We start from the raw sequence: 21,897 nt of genomic DNA on the forward strand, positions 1-21,897 counted from the left end.
AGTGCTGCTCATATGCATCCTGGAATCTTCAATGGAGGCACAATCTCCAACATGTACTGGGAAGGTAGTATTTTAATAGAGATATTTAAAAAATGAAAAATTGAAGCAAGCAAAGAGCAACCACTTACGAGGTACAAAATGAGAAGCAATCATGCTGAGACATGGTCTAAGGAAGACAGTCTGTGCTGACACAAGATTACCAAGAAAAGCCAAATACTCCTCTACCACCATGTGACTTCTGTTCAACCACTGCAATCTCTAGAGGTAGGAGGAAGAGACAGGCAAGAAACATTTTACTCATAGAATATACTACTTTCAAAGTACTGAATCACATACTAGCTGGTGAACTAAAAGGTGAACTTACCAATAGAATACTGATAAGCTGCTCAAACTCTTTGGTCAAGTACATGATGGAGGAACGGAATTCTAACAGCCAGTTAATGATCTGGTCATCCTTAAGTTAAACAAAAGAAAGGACTTTCAAAATCACAAATCCCCTAAAGTAACAGAGAAGACGAAATCTATCCTGCATCAAGCATCTATCAGTGACATTTAAATTAGGGGGGAAAAGTCACAAAGTCGAACTTAAGCCAAAAGTGGCATGAAAATTTCTTAGTTTGTATCCAAGTGGAAAGGGATTTTACAATAAATTTTCCTATTTAAAAAAAAAGTAATGTAGTAACTCTTACATACACGAAAATGAATTAAATGCAATACTTTATTCTGATCACTTTTGTTTGCCCTAAAAAAGTGAAAACACTTCAAATAATGACACCTGAGATTTTTTTAAACTTCGGAATTACAGCTGATTCAAATATTATAAAACCACAAGGACCAACAGCTAACCTCTATTTCCTCTATATCCATGCTGATATGCCAGCATGCTGAGAACATTCAGTCTAAGCTGATCGACTAGAGTCATCAACAAACGTAACTTTTTCTCAACCCAACCTGTGAGTGAGTTTAAACATAGGAGGATGTGTTATATAAAAATGATAGTTCCACTACTCCAAATATTTTTCAGGAAATAAAATTACTGTTCATAATAACTTTTAGTGACATGGGAAAAAGTGATAAATAAAAAAAGAAAAGTAGCCATGTATAAAATACAGTATCATTTATGTAAAATAAAGAGATTGCTTGTATTCACACATATATACAACATACACAAGAAGAAGCTAAAAGCTCTCAATTTTAAAAGAAAATGGTTAATGCTGATTAAGACTCAGTAAGAAAGAGACATAAACAAACAACAGCAGTACACTGTTGTACCCACAGCGACAGACTATAAACAGTGTTGTACCTACAGTGATGGACTATAGACAGACAGGGTTGTACCTACAGCGATGGACTACAGACAGACAGGGTTGTACCTACAGCGATGGACTACAGACAGACAGGGTTGTACCTACAGCGATGGACTACAGACAGACAGGGTTGTACCTACAGCAATGGACTACAGACAGACAGGGTTGTACCTACAGCGATGAACTACAGACAGACAGGGTTGTACTTACAGCAATGGACTACAGACAGACAGGGTTGTACCTACAGTGATGGACTATAGACAGACAGGGTTGTACCTACAGTGACGGACTACAGACAGACAGGGTTGTACCTACAGTGATGGACTACAGACAGACAGGGTTGTACTTACAGCAATGGACTACAGACAGACAGGGTTGTACCTACAGTGATGGACTATAGACAGACAGGGTTGTACCTACAGTGACGGACTACAGACAGACAGGGTTGTACCTACAGTGATGGACTATAGACAGACAGGGTTGTACCTACAGTGATGGACTACAGACAGACAGGGGTGTACCTACAGTTCCAGACTATTTACTGGGGGCATCATTTAGTGAGAACACACCAGGTGCCAGGCATGGTGTTTGACGCCATACATATATATCTTTTCCTAATCCTAACAACGCTGCAGAGGATTACTGTTATTCACATTTTACAGCTGAGGAACCCCAGGCTAAGAGACACTAATAAGTAACCTGCCCAACCACAAGGCCAATCAAGAACCAGGTCAAACGTGCCTGGTCAAAGCCCCTGCACCGGCCCCTCTCGCACAATGCCTGGCTCCACGTGGAGAAGGAGCTCCCCGCCTCTCCCCCAGCGTCACTCAACCATGCAGTGCTTTCTATGCGCTATCGTTGTGACAAACTTCAATAAGATTAACTATTTTCTGATGAAACCCAAGCAAGCTGGCAGTAAGATAAAGTAAACCACAATCATCTGCACTACGGTCATTTCATAATGTCCACAACATTAAGGATAACATTAATGGTGGTTCACCAAGGCCCGAGACACAGAAGACAGCAAAGTTAGGTGCAAATAAAAATGACTTAGCTCTAGCCTAGCCCTTTTCCACTAAAAGAGTACAAGATTAAAAAACATTTAAATGGTCCCATTTTTTATTTTTAAAGATCTGTGCCTGAGCTAACAACTGTTGCCAATCTTTTTTTTTTTTTCCTGCTTTATCTACCCAAATCCCCCCAGTACACAGTTGTATATCTTAGTTGCAGGTCGTTCTAGTTGTGGCATGTGGGACACCGCCTCAACATGGCCTGACGAGTAGTACCATGTCCGCGCCCAGGATCCGAACCGGCGAAACCCTGGGCCGCCGCAGCGGAGCACAGACTTAACCGCTCAGCCACAGGGCCGGCCCCAAAACGGCCCCATTTTTTAAAGTAAACCAGCCACAGACCTTGGTGCTTTAGTTCTGAACCATGATTAGAAGCAAATTACTTGCAACACCCCTCTGAACCAAAACAGACACAACTCATGTGACTCTTGGTACGTCAAGATATTGAGAATGAGCAGGACTGATGTAAAACACAGTGGAACACAAAGAAAATGGTCCTTTGTTCCTGTGGAAGGAGGCACAAGTCAAGGGAAGCTTTACAAGGAACTGATGCCTCTGCTGTCTTTAAACAGACTGAGTATTCTCTGGGAGCTGTATTCCTTAGAGGGAAAAGCATGTTTTCAGAAAACCAAAAGTAGCTCAGTACGGCTGGAATACAGTGAGCATGCCGACCGATAAATCTGGGGAGCAAAGAGGGGCCAGAGAAATCACTGAAGTCCTTGTAAGCTAGATGTGTAATCAGAAAGATTTGCTGGGGTAGGAGTTTTGTAGATCACAGTAATAATAACAGAACACTAATATAACACTTACTATGTGCCAGGCCCTGTTCTAAGACATTAATAACATATATTAACTCATTTAATCCTTAAAACCACTCCATGAGGTAGGTACTACCATGGGTTCCCATTTTATAGATGGGAACACTGAGGCACAGAAGTGCAGTAACTTGCCCTCAGTCACAAAGCTATTATTAAGGTCAAAAAGCTCGTAAGGAAGGGAGGCCATGTAGCCAGAGCCCGTGCTCAAGTAGGTATCAAATAAAGTGAACCAGATGACCCCTTGCAGCCAGAAAGAAAAGGTACAGGCAAAAGTATAAAGATAAAAGGAAGTGGAAAGTTCAGGGAAGAAAGTATCAGATGAGATTAACATAGAGAAAATGTTGCAGGCCATGCTAAGAAACTGGTCCTTTTACTCTTCAATAGGCATTTTTTGTAGGGCAATGACAAGCGTAGAATGTGCTTTAGAAATGCTTGAGGCTGCACTGTTGAGCGTAATTTTTTTTTGGCGGAGGGAGAGGTATGTAAGATAGAGGACAACTGGAACCTAGAGACCACTAAAGAGGTTACGGGAAGAATTCGCACAAGAGAGCACCAATAAAACAAAAAGACTTGAAAGATTTTTTTTCCCCAAAGGACCTGGTCAATCAATGGATATCAGGGGTGAGAAAGGACAGAAAGACACCAAGGTTCCTAGCTCAAGGACCAGGTGAGCAATAAATCAGCCAAGCATGTAAAGAAGGCTGTAGACATAGCAGGCTTGGGAGAGAGCGAGAATACTAAGGTTGGGGCACCAGTAACACTCCTGGGCTGGCAGTTAAGAAACAAGCCTGGAGGCCACAAGAGCAATCTGAGCTATAGATAGAAATTGGGGAGTTATCAGGATCCAGGGAGACTTCAAAGTTGTGAGGGCATGAGAAGATCACACAGGAAGAATCTGTAGAATTAGGAGGGTCACGTCTGGAAACCAGAGGAACACCAAACTTAAGAACTTGTCAAGAGAACGATTAGAGATAAGTGATAAGAAGACAGGAAGATCACAGACACTGAAAGAAACATTTTAAGAAGTGGGCGGCCAACAGTGTCACTACTACAAAGAATCAGCACGAGGCTTGAAAAAAAAGTTCGCTGACATTAGCATGTAAGAAATCACTGGTAATCTCTGTCACAGTAACCACAGCAGTGGACTTAAGATATGATGGAGGGGCCGGCCCAGTGGCGCAGCGCTTAAGTGTGCAGCATGTTCCGCTTCTCAGCAGCCCAGAGTTCCGTGGTTCTGATCCCGGGTGCAGACATGGCACTGCTTGGCAAGCCATGCTGTGGTAGGCGTCCCACAGATAAAGCAGAGGAAGATGGGCACGGATGTTAGCTCAGGGCCAGTCTTCCTCAGCAAAAAGAGAAGGACTGGTGACAGAAGTTAGTTCAGGGCCAATCTTCCTCAAAAAAAAAAAAAAAAAAAAAGATATGATGGAAAATGGACCCAGAACATAAATGGAAAGTGAGAAAATGCGGACTGTCAGCAGGAACAACAGGTAACAATGATGAAGCCCTTATACTGAGCCAGGGGCCATTCTAAGCACTTCTCTTATATTAACTCATTGGATGCTCTTAAAACTTCTATGTCTAAAAAACTTTATTGCTTTTCTGTTTTTGCAAAGTGGAAAACAGAGGCAGAGAGGTTAAACAACTTGCCTGCAATCACACACTGAGTAACAGAAGAGTTGGGATTTTATCCCAGGCAATCACTACCACTGCCATGGTAACAGACTATTCCTTCCAAAACTGGGCAATAAAGGAAGAAAAGGGAAATGAGATATACTGGGTTGTTACTACACTACAGGTATATACCTTGAACTCTGAAACACCAGAAGAGCAGTAGCTTCAAAGACAAGGCATCTTTTGTTGCTTTTTTGTTTTGCATTAGCAACGGACAGACACAAGAGCTGCATGCACTACAGAGGAAAGAGGTACTAGAAAGGAAAGATTAAAGCAGGGTTGCTCAACCTCGGGACTACTGACACTTTGGACCTGAGAATTCCTTGTGGTGAAGAGCTGCCCCATATACGGCAGAATGTTTAGCAGCATGCCTGTCTTCCACTCACTAGATGCCAGTAGCACCCCTCCCTTCCCCAAGTTGTCACAACCAAAAATGTCTCCACTTCATCGCCAAATGTCCCCTGGGGGCAAAACTGCCCCTGGGTGAGAACCACTGGATGAAAGTAAGAAGGGATCGGGAGAGAGCAAGTTCTAGAGGGTGGAGCAGGACCAAAAGGGCAAAGTTTAACATCTGTACAAAGTGGCAACAACTTTGCTGATGATCAAACACAAATTAATTACCTTTATGTCTGGATCTGACAGTTGGTTCTTCAACAACTCAAAGTCATTTGTTTCACCCTTTACAAGAACGGAAAAAAAATGAAGTTTTGCTTGCTTTGGTTTCCTGTTAAAGTCAACAGCAGGACTTTCAACTATACCTTAGAATCTGATAAAACTACAAAAGGAACATTGTAACCTTCACACATCAATTGTGGACTATAATAAAATCATAAGTACAAAAACTTAAAACCTCTTATTAGTGGGGCTAGGGAGCTTGGAAAAAAGAAAATGACAACCAGGAGGCCATTTGTATTTACATATACTTGTGAACTAACATACTCCCAGATACTATCCGTTCATATATACGGATATAAATGCATATTACATATAAAAATAGACATTCACATTTTCCCTCCATTGCTGAGACTGAGTAAAATCACTTCTAAACTAACACAAAAACAAACCAAACAAAATCCTTATTCACAGAGCTGGTTTATTATCTCAAAGTTATGCTTAGGTAATTTCTTAAGAAATAAAATGCCCTGATTTAATGGCTTTTTATTCTAGCACTTGCTAAAGTTTTTAAAAGAGACTATGTAAATATAGCATTTGAAGAGGTGAAACCTGTTATTGCTTTAATTTTCAGCTGACAGCATCATGCTCTTATTAAACATTTGATTTCGAGATTGACATCTAAAATTCCTTTTATTATGCCTACTGGTCTTTATTATTAACGGCTTTAATTGTATTCTGACCAACAAAAACCAAACCTCACTATGTCAATTCTATCTCAATAAAGCTGGAGAAAACCCCACCAAACCTCATGTTATCGCCTCTTACCCTTTTGTACTTCAATAAGACTTCTGTCACAGTGCCACCAAATCGAACAGTTTTTCTCGGAGGAGAATTGAAGAAATCATTCTCTAATGCAAGCATATTTGAAAGCCTGTAGAACAAAGGTTATCAAGCTATTAAGTGCATGACGGAGAACAATAAAAATTATCATGGCCAACATTTATTGAACTCATCACTCAGTGGGACTACTGCTAAGGCCTCCCAACAAGCCTCCCCGCTCTCACTCTAATCCCTCAACAATTTATTCTTCATTCGGTGATCTATTGGTCTTTCAAAAACTTAAGACAGATCATGCTTCTCTACTCTCCTGCTTAAACTCTCCAAAGATTTCCCGCTTCACTTAGAATACAAATCCAAACTCCTCACTCTGGTCTTCGAGGTCCTACATTAATCTGGCACCTACCTACCTCTCTGACCTCACCTCCAACCCCTTGACACACGGCAGCCACAGTGTCCTTTCTGTTCTTCAAACTGGCCACGGGGGCTGGTTCCTGCTTTACTTGCTGTTCCCATTATCAGAAACACTCACTCCCCAGATCTATACATGGCTGGATTCTTGTCATTCAAGTTGAAGCTCAAACGTCAGAGGCCTTCCCTATCAGAAACCTAGAGCACCCCCCCCTCCCTCGCCGCTCACATCACCCTGTTTTATTTCTCCACAACAGTTATCACTATCTGAAATCATCCTGTTCCTTTACTTATTGGCCTATTTACTGTCTTTCCCTCCCTGGACTGTAAGCTCTGTTGAAAGCAGGGACGTTGTCTCTCTTGATAGACTACTGTCCCCAGCGTCTGACACACTAAGTATGTGCTGAGTAAACATTATGAACGATATTATGGTAAGCGTTTTACAAAATTCGCTTCTTTTAAACAGAACAGATTAGTGAAAAAAAACAGCATCTGCTAACGACTCTCAAAATCAAACCTCGAAGCGTTTTCTGGGGGTTAGAGGCTTAAAGAGTTGAACAAGATAAAGACTGTTGAACAAGTATGTGTTGCGAAACAAATTTCAAACAAAAAACCCTTAAGATTCAACTTGTCATTTGTGACAGTTGATAATTCAAATACAGGAGCCCAAGGAACTCTTTCCAAATAGAGACGAAGAAGCGAGAGGGAAGAGAAAAGGAGCAGAATGCGGTACCCAGGCGCGGGATGCTATGAGGAAGCCCGGCAGGGAGAAAAGGCGCCTCTGGAACAGAGAAGAGATCCGTTTTCCCCGTCCCTTTTCCCCTTTTATTACCCACTTAAGGGGCATGGGCTCATCTTGAGGACCTGAGACGACCCCCTACCCTCCGCTCCCACCCCACTCCGTGAGCGCTCTCCCGGCCCTTTCAGATGCGCTCCCTTACTCCCAGTCCCAGGGTTTGGTCCCAGACCCGCAGAACGAAGCGGCCCGGGCTCTTACCCAGTCCTCGAGGCGCCCAGCGTCTGGACCGCTGAGGCCGAAGCGGCCGCATCTCCGTGAAGTCGCGTGTGAAGCAACGGGGCCGCCATTGCGGCGGAGAAGCGCAACGACTGCGCCTCGCGCCGGAACTCGTGCTCCTTCTGACACCGCCTCTGAACCGGAAGCCGCGCGGGTGAGCGGAGGCCTCCAGCCAATCAGGAGCCCCACGTGGGGAGAGCATAGTGCCCTCGGCTGGCTAGAGCGCCGCCAAAGCTTTCTTCTCCCTGCCCTCCATCGGGCCCCTCCTGGCGCGTGGAGGACTTTCTCTGTCTCCCGAGGTGCGGCGTGCAGGGTGGCGTAACTACGGGGAGAAGAGACCTCCGTAGCGCAGGCTCTGTCCAGCCCTGAGGGTCCCAAAGAAATGGCGGGGACACCCGGGAGGTGCTAAGCGGTGCGTGGGTTTCTCGCGTATTAACTTTTTGGAATCAGACCATCCCTCAGTCAAACTAAAGAAACAGAAGCCCTGGGATGAATCCAAACCCTCAGAGAGAAGGGGCGGGCCGAGGATTCGAACGCCTAGCCTGGGCTCTGTACCCACTGCGCTATCCCCGCAGACACCCGAGCGAATCTTATCCTCACGGAGACAGACTTGACGAAGCGACTTACCCCAAAGTCTCAGAGCTGTGATGATGCTGAGATGAGAAATCAAAGAGCAGGAGACAGTTGCCAAGAGGCGTTAGCCCTTGAACTTAAATGTTTCAAGGAGGTACGGGAGTCTGCCAGACCCACAAAGCAGCGAAGGGTCTTCCAGGCATAGGAAAGAGCAGGTGCCAAGGCACGGGGGGTGGGAAGCAGACAGAGGGAAAGAGGAACGGTCCTTCCACTCGATTTCTAAGAGGGGAAAATGTTGCAACCTTTGGAAACGGTATAAAACCAGCTACAGCAACTTGTTGGCCCCACCACTTCTTTCCTCACTGCTTTAGGGTTCCTGCAGAATGTTGGGCAGAAATCATCAGAGTCCCAAGAGCAGAGGAAATTGCGCCCTAGCTCACCAAGATGCTTCAAGACTTCTGTTTAAGTGGGAATCTCTTCCCCTCCATCCCCAAAGCAACGCGAAAAAAATTAAATCACAATTCATCAGCAGTCTCATACACTGTCTGTGGAAGTTTAATTCTGTACTGTCAAGCGGTTTGACAATTACTTTTCTCTTTCATTTTAAAAAAGTCTGACGTACAAAAGAATATATGTTAATGTAAGCTATAAAACAAAGTGAACACTGTGAATGTACCACCCAATTTATGAAACAGAACATTAACCTGTGCTACTGAAGCTTCCTGTGTGCTCTTCCCAGATGCCACCCTCTCCCTGCGTCCTCCCAGAGGTCATCACTATCCTGATTTTTTTGTCATTTCAACTTATCTTTATGTAATATATATATATATATATTCCTAAGCAATATACTATACACTTTTGCTTGTCTTTCAAAATTATTTCCATGCTGCATTATATTGCTGCTTGTTTTCAATCAACCTTATGCTTCTAAAATCCATCCCTGTTGTAACTGTGTTTTATTTTCTCTGCCATATAGCATTCCATTGTATGAATATACCATGGATTTATATATCCATTTTCCCATCACCAATATTTAGATTATTTCCCCCACACACACACTATTATGTACAATACTGTGAATATTCTTGTATAGTCTCCTGAATAATGTGTGTGAGAATTTTTCTAGGTTAGAATTGTTGACTTGGAGGGTATACAAGGCACAGTCAAAGAACTTTCCAGAGTGGTTGTGGCAATATACACTCCCAGAAATATCTTCTCCTTAAGCTTGAGCACAGCTACTTCCTTATTTTCCCAAAGCACAGGTAAGACCTGCTTCCGTGTTAAAATTTTTTTCAATGGAAGCATGAGCATAATACAAGGAAAATCTTAAAACCAAACAGCATCATTCACTGTTGGAGTTCCTTGGTCCTGTTTCTTCACTGAGGATGCTCCACTCGGTCACCTGTTCCCTGGCCAGCTCGTTTTGCCATGATAAAAGCCTCCTTTATCCAGTCTTGCCTTCCCCAGAGTCCTCTCTCCTTTTGTCTCCAGCTCTAATCAAAGAAAATAAACACCCCTCCTCCAAAAGCAACAACCACAAAGCACACAAGCATTAACGTGCTGCCTGCAAAGACGTGGCCTTGCCCACAATGTAGTCATCCTTTTACATCACTGTTCGTTGCAGTTGCTCGTAATCGTTGTGAGCTTCTTCATTCCGGAATGAATTTTTGCTTTACTCTCATATACCCAGAAGGCCCATTAAACTGTTTTTCCAAAAGAGCAGTCTTCCCCTAGAGACGATTTTTACAGTCATCCCTGGAGTAGTTCTGTTGGTTAAATCCTCTTGGCTTGAAAGTAACAGCAATTATCTCAGGTTAACTGAAGCAGAAAAGGAGAATTTGTTCTAAGAATCCAAGGATATCTTAAGACACCAGAAAAGAATCTCTCATTGGCCAAGTTTGGGTCAGGTGCCCTCCTCTAACTCAATGTCAAGAAGTGAGGTCATTTTGTACCAAATGGCTTTCAATGAATCTTTGCTGTAGATAAGTGTCACTATTAATGCTTAACAAATGTTTTTCAAATGGCTGAATGATAGGGAAGATCCATATCAACGATTTCTTTCTTTCTTTCTTTCTTTCTTTTGGTGAGGAAGGTTGGCCCTGAGCTAACATCTTCAGCTCTTTTTGCTTAAGGAAGATTGTCCCTGAGCTAACATCTGTGCCCATCTTCCTCCATTTTGTATGTGGGACGCTACCACAGCATGGCTTGGTGAATGGTATGTAGGTCCGTGCCCGGGATCTGAAGCCTCAAACTCCAGGCTGTCAAAGCAGAATGCAAGAACTTAACCACTACGCCACTGGGATGGCCCAAGATCAACAATTTCTAGAGAGCAAAATCAATAGTAGATATCCCATTTGTTTCTTTCTCCTTTCCAGAAAGAATCAACAATTATTTTGAGTCAGTTATCTTTATGAAAACTCCCTTCATTAATGCAAGATCTCAACTGTAGATCTTTAATATGTATTTATATACAAAATGTATAATCTCTGGCCTCTACCCACTAGATGACAGTAGCATTCCTCTCCTCCCCATTGTGATGAGCAAAAATGTCTCCAGACATTGCCAAACATCCCCTGGGAACAATATTGCCAAAATTAAGAACCACTGGTATAAAGCATGGCCTTCGTAAACTTTTAGTCCAACTGGAGACACAAAACATATTTGAAACAATTAGAGAACAAAAAAGTAAAACACGACATATAAAATTATATTGTAAGCAGTCATAAAGTTTCCATTTTTACCTTTAATATTCTTGGGGGACCATAGGAAAAAAATCCCATTTTATTCTGTTGGAAAACAATGGTGGTAATACACTAGAGCCTCAAGCGTTTAAAGCCTATTTGCAATGTTTATCAGATTTTTATCCGAAGAACGCGACAGAGAAAAGTACCTTAATTTTTCCCCAAAACTCCTCAGAAGGCAACTGTATCTGACTGAAATTCTGAATCAATGACATATTTTCTATTGTTTTATTGGGCCAACTTCAGAAATCTGCTTTATCTATGTTTCTAATTGGTCTTCAGTTGGTAAGGGCCACCTAACCTCAGTTTTATCTTTGCCTACACGCTTCAATCTAATAGTAGTTAACAGCTATATTCATCTTTTCAATGAATATTTATTGAACACCTAGGCACCAGGCCATGTGCTAGGCATTGGGGATAAGTGGTCAGCAAACAACAATAATGGTCCTTGGCCTCATGGAGCTTGTCATCCAGTGAGAGAAACAGACACCGATTAAATATAAATTTACAAATGTATTAAGTCCTTTGAAGATCACATGGTGCTATGTGGTTCTGTAACGGGCAGAATTTACCTTTCAAGAAAGTTTCCCTGAGAAAGTGGTAACTGAGTTGAAATCTAAGAATCACTCGCTAAGGGGGAAGGATCAGGAGGTTGTGAGCCAGAGAGAGTGGTTTGAAAGCAGGGAGAAAAGTAGGTGTAAGACCCCATGGCAAGAGTAGAAAAGGGCGTATCTGCTGGCATTTCAGTTTTACAGTCAAGGGGTGGGTGACAGTCGTTTGGAGGAGGTTGGTGGTGGCTGAGATGAAGAGGATCCATTGAGAAAAGAGCCCAAATGGGAACCCTGAAATAAATGGATGATTGTCTGGTCATCCTTTTGTAATGCAAATATTCATTCCTTTTCCTTCTTTGTATTCAGATTACTCTATATTGGTCCTTTTGCAAAGCAAGACATGAAGGTACAGAAAATCTAAGCTGAGTGGATATTACGTTTCAGAACAAGTAATATATTATTTAACGTTAATTCGCCATGGTATAATCCCATAATGGTGCTGGGAATTTTCCTCCACACAAAATCATTTAACTATGGTATGGCAAATACATCCTGTAGGATATAAACGGCCCAGTAGAAAGAGCATTAGGCTCTAGAGCAGTATGCCTTCACCCAGCTCACAGTTCCACCAGCAGCTCACCCCTTTCAGCCCAACTCAGAAACAAGAACCAGAGAAGTATTCTCAGACTGATCAAACCAGGCTCCTGCTGAAATAATGAGTTAAGCGCTCACTTACTGCCCATTTCTGCTTTTCCAAAAGTCCTGTATCACTTTGTTAACCTAAGTAGGGGTCCTTGTGCCATTCTGTCCAGCACAGTCAAGCTTAAGATGGTTCTGGAAGCGTTCGCTATACCACGTGAAGTCTCTAATTACACGCTAATATAATTTATGATATTTTGCACTTGTCAAAATGCAATTTTCTTTCCCTTTTTGTGTAGAAGACTAAAAAGCAAATACTCTTCTATGTTTATTTAGTGTATATTAAATCATATGAAATGGGAGAGGGGCAAGTTATCAGGTTAACAAGATTAGTTCTAAAATGTTTCTGTATTTGGAATTGTTTCATTGGTTTTGCGGATAGAATCTTTTCACCCTGAGGAACCCGGAGTCACACAGATCAGGATTCAAATGCCACCTCTTCTTCCTCACCATCTGCCATTTTATGCTTTTTCAATTTTGTAATATGGAAATATATCACCTAGTCAACGATTCAAATTTTAAAAATCTGTTCATCCTATAAAAATATTTCTTTTAAAATTTGGAAAAAATAAAACAGAAAAGTTGTGTCTTTAAAATACATGAACATCTATATTCATTCAGACAATTAAAGCTGTTCCTATTTTTCTTTCAATGTGACCATCTTCTGCTACTAGGCATTGTTAGTAGCACCAATAATTAGTAAGTTCACTAATCACAGTTCTTTTTTTTTTTTTAAGGATTGGCACCTGGGCTAACAACTGTTGCCAATCTTTTTTTTTTTTCTGCTTTATCTCCCCAAACCGCCCCCGTACACAGTTGTATATCTTAGTTGCCAGTCCTTCTAGTTGTGGGATGTGGGACACCGCCTCAACGTGGCCTGACTATGGGTGTCACGTCCGCGCCCAGGATCTGAACCAGTGAAACCCTGGGCTGCCGAAGCGGAGCGTGCAAACTTAACCACTCAGCCATGGGGCCAGCCCCCAATTTTTTTTTTAATTGTGGTAAAAAACACATAAAATTTAGCATCTTAACCATTTTTAAGTGTACAATTCGGTAGTGTTAAGCACATTCACTTTGTTGTGCAAACAATCTCCAGAACTCTCATCTGAAATTCTATAACCATTAAACAACTCCCCATTCCCCACTCCCCCCACAGCCCCCGGCAATCGGCATCTACTTTCTCTCTACGAATCTGATTCTCTAGCAATCTCATATAAGTGGAATCACAGAATATTGGTCTTGTTATGACTGGCTTATTGCACTTAGCATAATGTCCTTCCAAATATTCTTTTTTCCAAACACCTACAATGCAAAAAGTCTTCCACCTTGAGTTAATGTTTAAAATTACAAATATAAAAATGCAGAAGCGTAGAACAGAAAAAGGGGAAGAAATATAAAAACAGTTAAAATTTTTGGAAGTTTCAATCCAAAGTATTATACCACCTAAAAAATGTACTTTTACCCATAATTAGAAATTTCAAAAGTAAACTATCCCTATATGTGTATTAGAGCATTTGTACATCAACAATCCACTGATACAAAGAAAGAACACAAGAGGAGCGCAGTCCCAAAAGAATTTTATTTGATTCTCATTAAAATACACAGTCAAATCAGATTTTAAATCCTTAGGAAAAAGGGAAATTCAGATGTTACTTAAATCAAGTGAAGATATAAAAAATATAAATTGTAGCATGTTATAATGCATTCATTGTGCTAACCTTTCTGATAGCTAATGAGGTCACAAAGTTACCTTAAATAAAAGTTGTTGCATTTTTCAATGCCCATTTCTCTGGGAACCATACATACTGACATCTTCACCCAGAGTACTGGAGACATTATTTTCCATTTGGAATGCTGGCACCCTTTCACAAGAGAAGTCTATTTAAAAAACCAATTTATTCTAAAACAAAGTTCGTCGGAATTGCACAGTTTATTATGGCTCACCATCCTGGCAATAACTAACTTCACTATCTGAAGCTGGAAAACTCTCTTCAACACTGCAACATGGATCCTTGGCAGAGGGAGTCCGGTAAGTCTGCTGGTCTGAGAAAGGTCAGGTCTCCAGATGGACGTCTCCAAAACAAGATTAAGGTAAGCATTTGTGCTCTTATAAAGTTGGCACTTAAAGCTGCAGACACTTTGGTGAGTTCTGGAAAGAAAAAAGCCATTTTTATTTGAGATGATATTAATAAACATACAGTACAACAAGAAAATTAAAGGGTTGTTGATATTCATTCTCTCTGAAAGTAAAGCTTTAAATAGAAGTATTTTTAATGAGAGGATACGCCCATGGACTGATCCAGAGTATTACAGCTCAAGTAATAATTAGCAGACTTAAGAAAATGGCTTGTTAATAACTTTAACTGGGAAAGAAAGCCTATAATATACATCTTATAACAAATTAGACATCAATTACACAACAATTCCAGCTCCTCCATTTCTGTGACATTGCGAAAATTACTTAACCTCTGATGTCAAATCTACCTTCCTTGAAGTGGAGATGATAATGGTTCTTACCTCTGACTGTCGTGATGAATGAGATAATGCCTGTAAATTACTTAGCACTGTGTGTAGTGTATTATTGACATCTGGTAAATGTTAGCTATTATTATTAATAAATGCCCCACATGTGTGTGTTAATTCAAAGATGATACAAAACCGGAATACAAAGATGAATGAAAGAAAGATACATAAGATCCTCATGGTCTAGTGGAGAAGAACCATTCCTATCTAAGAGGCAATGAGTCATCTAAGGATCAAAATAAGATTTTTTTTCTTTAAGTACCTCATGAACTGTAGAGCATTATTCATTATTCTAGATCAGGGTTTCTAAACCTCACACTAATGACGTTTGGGCTGGTTAATTCCGTGCTGTGAGGGGCTGGCCTGTGCATTGTAGCACCTCTGGCCTCGACCCACTAGACGCCAATAGCAACCCTCCCCACTCTGCACTTCTTTATTGGTGTGGGCTACCACTGTGCGCCTCAAAGACCAAGCCGGAGCATCAGTGTCCACCCCTGCTCCTCCCAGAGTTCCCAGTGCCTGCCCATCTGGCCAGCGCTTTGCTCAGGGCCTGAGCATCACCACATACACCTTGTAGACTCCGCTGTTGTCAATACCAGGTACCAAATGGTGGAATCAGAATCTGGGAGTCAGAAACTCAGCGTATCACCTCTCCTTAGGCCAGCAGACCAAGACGAGATGGCCAGGTTCTCTGAGAGGGGAGAATGGCCCCCTCAGATCTGGGTGTCCCTGAACAGCCAGGCCCCTCTGCCTTTCCTTTGGGCCAGCTGCTCTTGGTCAGGTGAATGACTCCAGCTGAGGCAACTGGAGTCAAAGCAGTCGTACAGCCTACCCCAAGCTCCCCAAGCCAATGGCGGGAGAGGAGTTTTCTCTCTTGTTAAATAAGCAGCCAAATAACATCCTTGATTTTGCCTTGTGGCCCACAGAGCCTAAAATATTTACTCCCTGGGCCTTTATAGAAAAGATTTGTCAACTCCTATTTTAGATAAGTACTTATCTTACCTTCAATATAGGTAAACGTGTCACAGCATTTGTTACGTACAAGTAAATAAACACTTGGAAGCGTTTTCCAAGATGAATACCCATGAAGCCTACACTTTGGTTAGAAACTGTTGCTAAGGTCTAAGAGGTCTGTTTTCAGCTTAGAACTAACTGGGAGAGACCTTAGCAATTATTCGCTAATTACTGGCCTATTGCCATTACTTTATAACGGAGCCCACAGGTAGAATTACAAACACAGCTTACGCTCCCTAAAAAGCCTCCAAAGGTTTCTCTCTCATTCTCATTCTCTCTCTCTCCAACCTCTGAGTCCCAAGCACCTTTGCCTGTAACACCAGATTCTCCTTTCCCAAATGTATGCTCAAGGAGCCATGGATTGTTAAACCTCTGTGCCTTTTAGTTGACGCTTTTCCCTTTGCACAGAATGTTCTTCCCATCTTCTTTACCCAATGAACACCCACTTTAGGATCCAACTCAAAAATCCCTCACCCGGTCCACACCTGTATTCTGAAAGCACTTTGACGAGACTTCTGCTATATCATGCTGTGCTAGTCATTCCCACGTCTGTCTCCCTTGACAAACGGTGAGCGCTTGGACAGAAGGGGCATCTTATCTAGCTCTGAATCCCCACTGCTGAACATAACGCCTGGCACTTGCTAGAAATTCAATAAACGTCTGCTCAATGAATTAATTACTTAAAGGGCACTGCGTGGCTCTCCCTGTCAAAAAATAATTCTTTGACTAAAAATTATTAGGTAGGCACCAGACTACCCCTCCTCCTTCCTTGTCTAAAATTTTCTCCTTTTTAAAGTTGTTCTTCTGAGTTAGAGAACAAAGTCTATAAGCTTTCTGATGGCAATGTCTGCATCCTTTTCATCTTTATATGTGTTTACCATTATTCCTGGCACTTCGTAAGTGCTCAAGTCTCCTTCAAGAATCACAGGGAGAATTCTTTCAATCACATAAATTACCTGAAATAGAATTAATGGGAAAAAAGTTAATGATCTCTTTCAGTAACACTAAATCCTCTCCTTCTGGAATTATGATGGTTTGTGTTTTGCTCTTTTTTTTTTTAATTTATTTTTTTTAAGATTTTTTTTTTTTTTTTTACTTTTTCTCCCCAAAGCCCCCCAGTACATAGTTGTATATTCTTCGTTGTGGGTCCTTCTAGTTGTGGCATGTGGGACGCTGCCTCAGCGTGGTTTGATGAGCAGTGTCATGTCCGCGCCCAGGATTCGAACCAACGAAACGCTGGGCGGCCTGCAGCGGAGCGCGCGAACTTAACCACTCGGCCAGGGGGCCAGCCCCATGTTTTGCTCTTTTTTTTAAATAGAAATAAATAAAAATCACTGTAGCAGAACAGCCAAACTGCTTTGCCCCTACAGATGATCTATGGCATATATATGTGTGTATATACTGCGAGAGAGAGCGTCTACACATTTTCTTAAAGGAGAGTGGGAGAAAATTATAAGCAAATTAAGAGTTTGACTTCCACCTATTATTCAGTTGTATCTCACGCTAGAAAATGAAACTAACCAATGTAAAATAAGCATGAACACCTTCTTGGTTAGCACGTTGGTAATATTTAAACAACAAGGAGCATAACATAATCTCCAAAGTATTGCTTTGCCCCATACCCTTCCTCCTCTCCCCGAAAAGAGCAGGAATTTGTGGAACAGGATTAGAAAGACCAGGAAACTGACACTCAGCGGTGTGTACTCTTACGACAGCACCTAACCCATGGAGAAGAAGAGTCATCAATTTTGACCTTCATGTGACCTTCTGTACCTTTCCAATGGATGAGGGTTTGGAGACTTAAGCGGAATTCATCGTCAACAGCCTTAACCATAAAATTCACCAAACAGGTTAGCATAAACGGTCTTACAATTTAGTAGAAAGTTTGACGGCCATTTATTTAGTACAAATAATCAAATGTTTTCCAAACTTTAGAATCATTCTAAGTTTCACCATACAATTTTTTTCCTTTACGTTGACTCATGTATAAAGTGTTTGATTCCTTAAATAAAAGTATTTCAAAAAGCAACCATCGCTATTGTAAAAAGAAAAGTCAGTATGACTTGGCGTAAATAGAAGTTATCCACTGAAACATCTTCGTTAACACAAATGGTAACAAACCCTACCTGGGTGCACTGTTGCCCACCAAAGCGTTAGAGAGGTGTCAGAGGTCACCAACCCCAAGCAAGGGCATTCTCCTTGACGTAATCAAAAAGACTGAATAAGAATTGAAAGGGGAGTAACTTTCCCACTAGAGGGCTCATTGCTGTTTCATGCTGTGTCCCCGTGTACCTAAAATCATCCCGTTTCAGAAACAATGCAGAGGGGCCGGCCCACTGGCATAGTGGTTAAGCTTGCATGTTTCACTTCTGCGGCCTGGGCTTTGCCGGTTCGGATCCCGGGGGTGGACCTAGCACTGCTTCTCAAGCCATGCTGAGGCAGGCATCCCACATATAAAGTCGAGGAAGATGGGCACAGATGTTAGCTGAGGGCCAGTCTTCCTCAGCAAAAAGAGGAGGATTGGCAGTGGATGTTAGCTCAGGGCCAATCTTCCTCAAAAAAAAAAGAAAGAAAGAAAGAAAGAAACACTGCAGAGTCCCCCTGCCTCTCCCTCTTAGAGCTCCTGAAGGAAGGTAATTACCACTTCTCCCTAAACCTAAAGAAACCCATTTTACTGTCTGGTGGAGGAGGTCAAACCTTAACAGCACTCATGCACTCAGCGCACTACCTTTCAAAACCTACCGAAGTTCAACAGATCTAATCCCTGAAGGAAAAGGCCACTTCACCTCCACTAAATGTTTTCCAACAGAAGAGCTGGAGGAAGCCACGGATCGGGAGGAGAACACAGAATGGGAAACAATTAAGGAATACTGTAGGTGAAGCTTCCTCCAAAGGCACTTACTTGGCAGAGGCCTGAGCAGCCACTCGGATGGCTGGGGTCTGGTTCTGTGCTAGAGGGGGTGACTTTTCTTCTCCGAGGCTGGGGTGGGCGCACTCTCGGGGGGCACTGACTGCTGGGCCTGAGTGGCTGGAACTGGGGCCTCCGGGAGTGGGGATGTGGGGTCAGGGTGATCTTGACTTAGCTTCTGGCTGGCTGGTGGCAGACTCTCAAAAGCCTGAGCCCCGGGCTGCTTATGAAACTCCTGGGCAGATGAAGCCTGGCCTGGAGCAATCTCTTGAACCCAAGAGCCGCTCTGGGGGGCCTGCTGGGTGTGATCCAGGGCCTGCAAGTCATGAACAGCTGGGCCGACCTGCAAGTCCATAGGCTGGGTCTGAAAAGGCTGGGTGGGCAGAAGCTGAATCAAAGAGAGCAGGGTGGCCCCAGCGTGGGCTTGGGAAACCTGCACAGGTGGAGGCTGAGTTTGAGAGGCCTGAGAAAGATTCTGGAGCTGGCTCTGGGAAGCTAGAGGGACTGGGAGGTGGCTCTGTACAGCCACAGGCACTGGGGGGTCGCTCTGAGAGTCCACAGGCAGCGCGAGGTGGGTCTGTGCAGCCACAGGCACCAAGGGGTGGCTCTGAGAGTCCACAGGCAGCGCGAGGTGGGTCTGTGCAGCCACAGGCAGCAGGAAGTGGCTCCGAGAGGCCACAGGCACCATGGGCTGGCTCGTAGAGGCCAAGGGGACAGGAAGATGGCTTGCAGAGGCAAGAGTGACCAGAGGCTGGCTCGTAGAGGCCCCAGAAATGACAAGCTGGCTCTCGGAAGTAAGAACAGGCAGAGGCTGGCAAGTGGAGGCCAAGGAGACTACAGGCAGGCTCTTGGAGGGGAGGATGGCTGGAGGCACGGGCTGGTCCGGAGGAGACAGAGTGGACTCGGACTGCACCAGATGAGCCGATGGTCGTTTAATAAGCCGTGGCAGCCCAGCCTCGGGGCCCGGAGGACTAGCGTCAGGGCCTGCAGGGCGAGGTGCCTCGGAACTTTCGACGGTTTCAGGTTGGGGGCCCAGAGCCTCTCTGCAAACGTCTTGGGCGTCGCCGCTCTCTCGGACACCTTGCATCCCGTCTTTGTCCTGGGCCTCCTCCTCTAGCTGTTTCTCCACCTCGCCAGTGACGGTCATATCCAGAGAAGCCCTCCTCTGAAGGATCCTCCTGGTGCGCCGCCGCCGCATGCGCAGGAAGGTGGTGGAGACGCCGCAGACCGCCAAAGAGAGGCGGTGGCCGACGCCCTGTCTGAGGGCTTCCACCGTGGTGGCGGAGGGCACGGGGAAGGGGCTCTTCAGGGCCTCCTCGGGAGTCAGTTCGATGTTGCCCGTGTACCAGGAGACCCACCAGAGGAGGCTGAAGACGATGATGATGGCACCCAGGTAGAGCAGCAGGTCGTAGAAGAACAGGTCGGCGAAGATGCCGGTGAACAGCACCGTCAGGCCCACCGTGTCGAAGACGACGCCCAGCCAGAAGAAATGCCGGCAGCGGCCCAGGCCCGTCCGCTTCCTGGTCCCACCGACGGTGTTTCCTGAACTCTCCATGAGCCCCCACGATCGCCGCCTCCAGATCCGCAGAGGCGACCTGGCCGGCGGCGCCGCCGCAGGCCGGCTGTGGCCGCTGGGTCGCCATGGCAACGCGCGGGGAGCGCGCAGCGCAGGGGGCGGGGCGAGAAGGCGCGCAGCCGCGCCACCGCTCACCTGACCCGGGGCAGAAGGGGCCCCGCCCCGGAGAGGTGCGCATGCGTGGTACGCCCTGTCGCGTGCGCGACCGCTTCTCCGTATGCGCAGGGTCCGCGCGTCGTGCCACTCGTGTGTTTGCCCCGTGCGCGCAGCGTGGGACGTGAGGCGGTGCTTTGGAGAGTTTACTTCTAAAGTGTGTGGTCTGTGTCATCGTCACCTGAGAGAGAAATAGCTGCATTCCTCTCTATCCGCATCCCCTTTCCTGAGCAGGGGGAACGCAAAGGGCAAGGACCCCTTTCTAGTAACTTCCTCGCATCAGGTGGGAGTACAGCTTGGCCTCAGGCGCTGCCACTTGCTGTGGAGTTAATGGTTTCCCTTTGTTTTGGTGCACAAGTGTATAGATGAGCGTCTCTTGTTGCACAAATGTTAATTTCGATCATATTGCTTTGCCCCGTAGTGACTCGCCTGTTCCCGGAACACCCAGAGGTGAATTCTCTGAGGGTTTTCCTGCCCTGTCCAGTTTCTTCCCTTTTCCTGTTTTTGTTGCCTTGTTTGCCCAGACCCTTGGGAATACTTCAATGATTACTTTTCCCACTATCCCCAACCAAGTAAGATAGGAAAACTGTGTCAAAAATAGAAACACTGACTGGAGCCCAAAAACGACCCAAACTTAAACATGAGCTCATTTCAAGTTTGAGCATAGGGCATGAGAAAGTTAGAACGAGGTTAAGACCTGCCGTCATTCAGGTTATAGTAATGAAACGTCATGGCCAATGGGTCCCTGGATTGCTAAAGGTGGGATTCTTAAAAATAACCTTTTTATTTCAGAATAGAATTAGGTTTACAGAAAAGTGAAAATAGTATAGAGAGTTCCTCTGAATCCCAAACACCCAGTATCCTTTCTGTTTTTTAAAATGCGTGACAAAGCTCCTCACTTCTTTTTATAGGTGTTTCTATGAGTTTAGGAAGCAGTGTTGCAGGAATTTCTTGAACCAAGCAGTAAGACTCCTGAACCTGGGTTCCCCTGATCTAGGCTCTTGGGACCTGAGGCCACAAGAGAAAACATAGTCCATCTTCCTGCAATGTCAATTTTCCTTGATAGTAAGTACCTTAAAACATTAATATCACAAAAGCAGGCATGTGTTATGGAATAGAATCTAAAATGAGAAGGCGTAAGTTTTTGGGCTAAATACCCAAGAGACAGGTTTATTCTTCCTGGGCTATTTGGGAATATCAGTTAAGGTGTCACAGTGTACAGAAAGTCCCAGTGTATATAAATAGGAGACACCTTCCAGGAACCTCCGTTTCTTAGTGGTAAGTGTCGACGAAAATAATCCATAACCAATCTATAAATCAAAATTGGGGTGAGTTTATTATGAACCAGGTCTGAGGACTAGCCTAGCACCAAAGAAGTGGGGTGTGCAGAGTGATTATATACTGTCTTGGAA

General features: G+C 43.9%; 2 protein-coding genes and 1 long non-coding RNA gene across 3 annotated transcripts in view; 1 reads left to right on the forward strand and 2 right to left on the reverse strand.

Annotated features, from left to right (window-relative positions):
* Positions 1–8,613, reverse strand: part of RRN3 (RRN3 homolog, RNA polymerase I transcription factor) — a 29,339-nt gene extending 20,726 nt beyond the window's left edge. The window contains exons 1-6 of the mRNA XM_001488925.7: positions 8,375–8,613; positions 7,730–8,069; positions 6,310–6,415; positions 5,491–5,547; positions 365–454; positions 129–258 (exon numbers count right to left, since the gene is read on the reverse strand). Of these exons, the coding sequence (XP_001488975.2) occupies positions 129–258; positions 365–454; positions 5,491–5,547; positions 6,310–6,415; positions 7,730–7,818 (472 nt within the window). The 5' untranslated portion in view covers positions 7,819–8,069; positions 8,375–8,613. The remainder of the gene's footprint in view (positions 1–128; positions 259–364; positions 455–5,490; positions 5,548–6,309; positions 6,416–7,729; positions 8,070–8,374) is intronic.
* On the forward strand, positions 8,026–8,857 carry LOC138917176 (uncharacterized). Its single transcript, XR_011424804.1, has 2 exons — positions 8,026–8,159; positions 8,692–8,857. It is a non-coding gene; the product is annotated as an uncharacterized lncRNA (long non-coding RNA).
* A 5,014-nt stretch (positions 8,858–13,871) lies between these two features.
* LOC102147378 (uncharacterized) lies at positions 13,872–20,473 on the reverse strand. The gene is made up of 2 exons (XM_005598893.4): positions 18,751–20,473; positions 13,872–14,460 (listed from the first exon to the last, which is right to left on the reverse strand). Exon 1 carries the CDS (start codon positions 20,309–20,311, stop codon positions 18,800–18,802), a length of 1,512 nt encoding a protein of 503 aa, XP_005598950.2. The 5' UTR covers positions 20,312–20,473; the 3' UTR covers positions 13,872–14,460; positions 18,751–18,799.
* Between the last annotated feature and the right edge of the window lie 1,424 nt (positions 20,474–21,897).

This window comes from Equus caballus, chromosome 13 (genome assembly GCF_041296265.1).
Source record: "Equus caballus isolate H_3958 breed thoroughbred chromosome 13, TB-T2T, whole genome shotgun sequence".
NCBI classification, from domain to species: Eukaryota; Metazoa; Chordata; class Mammalia; order Perissodactyla; family Equidae; genus Equus; species Equus caballus.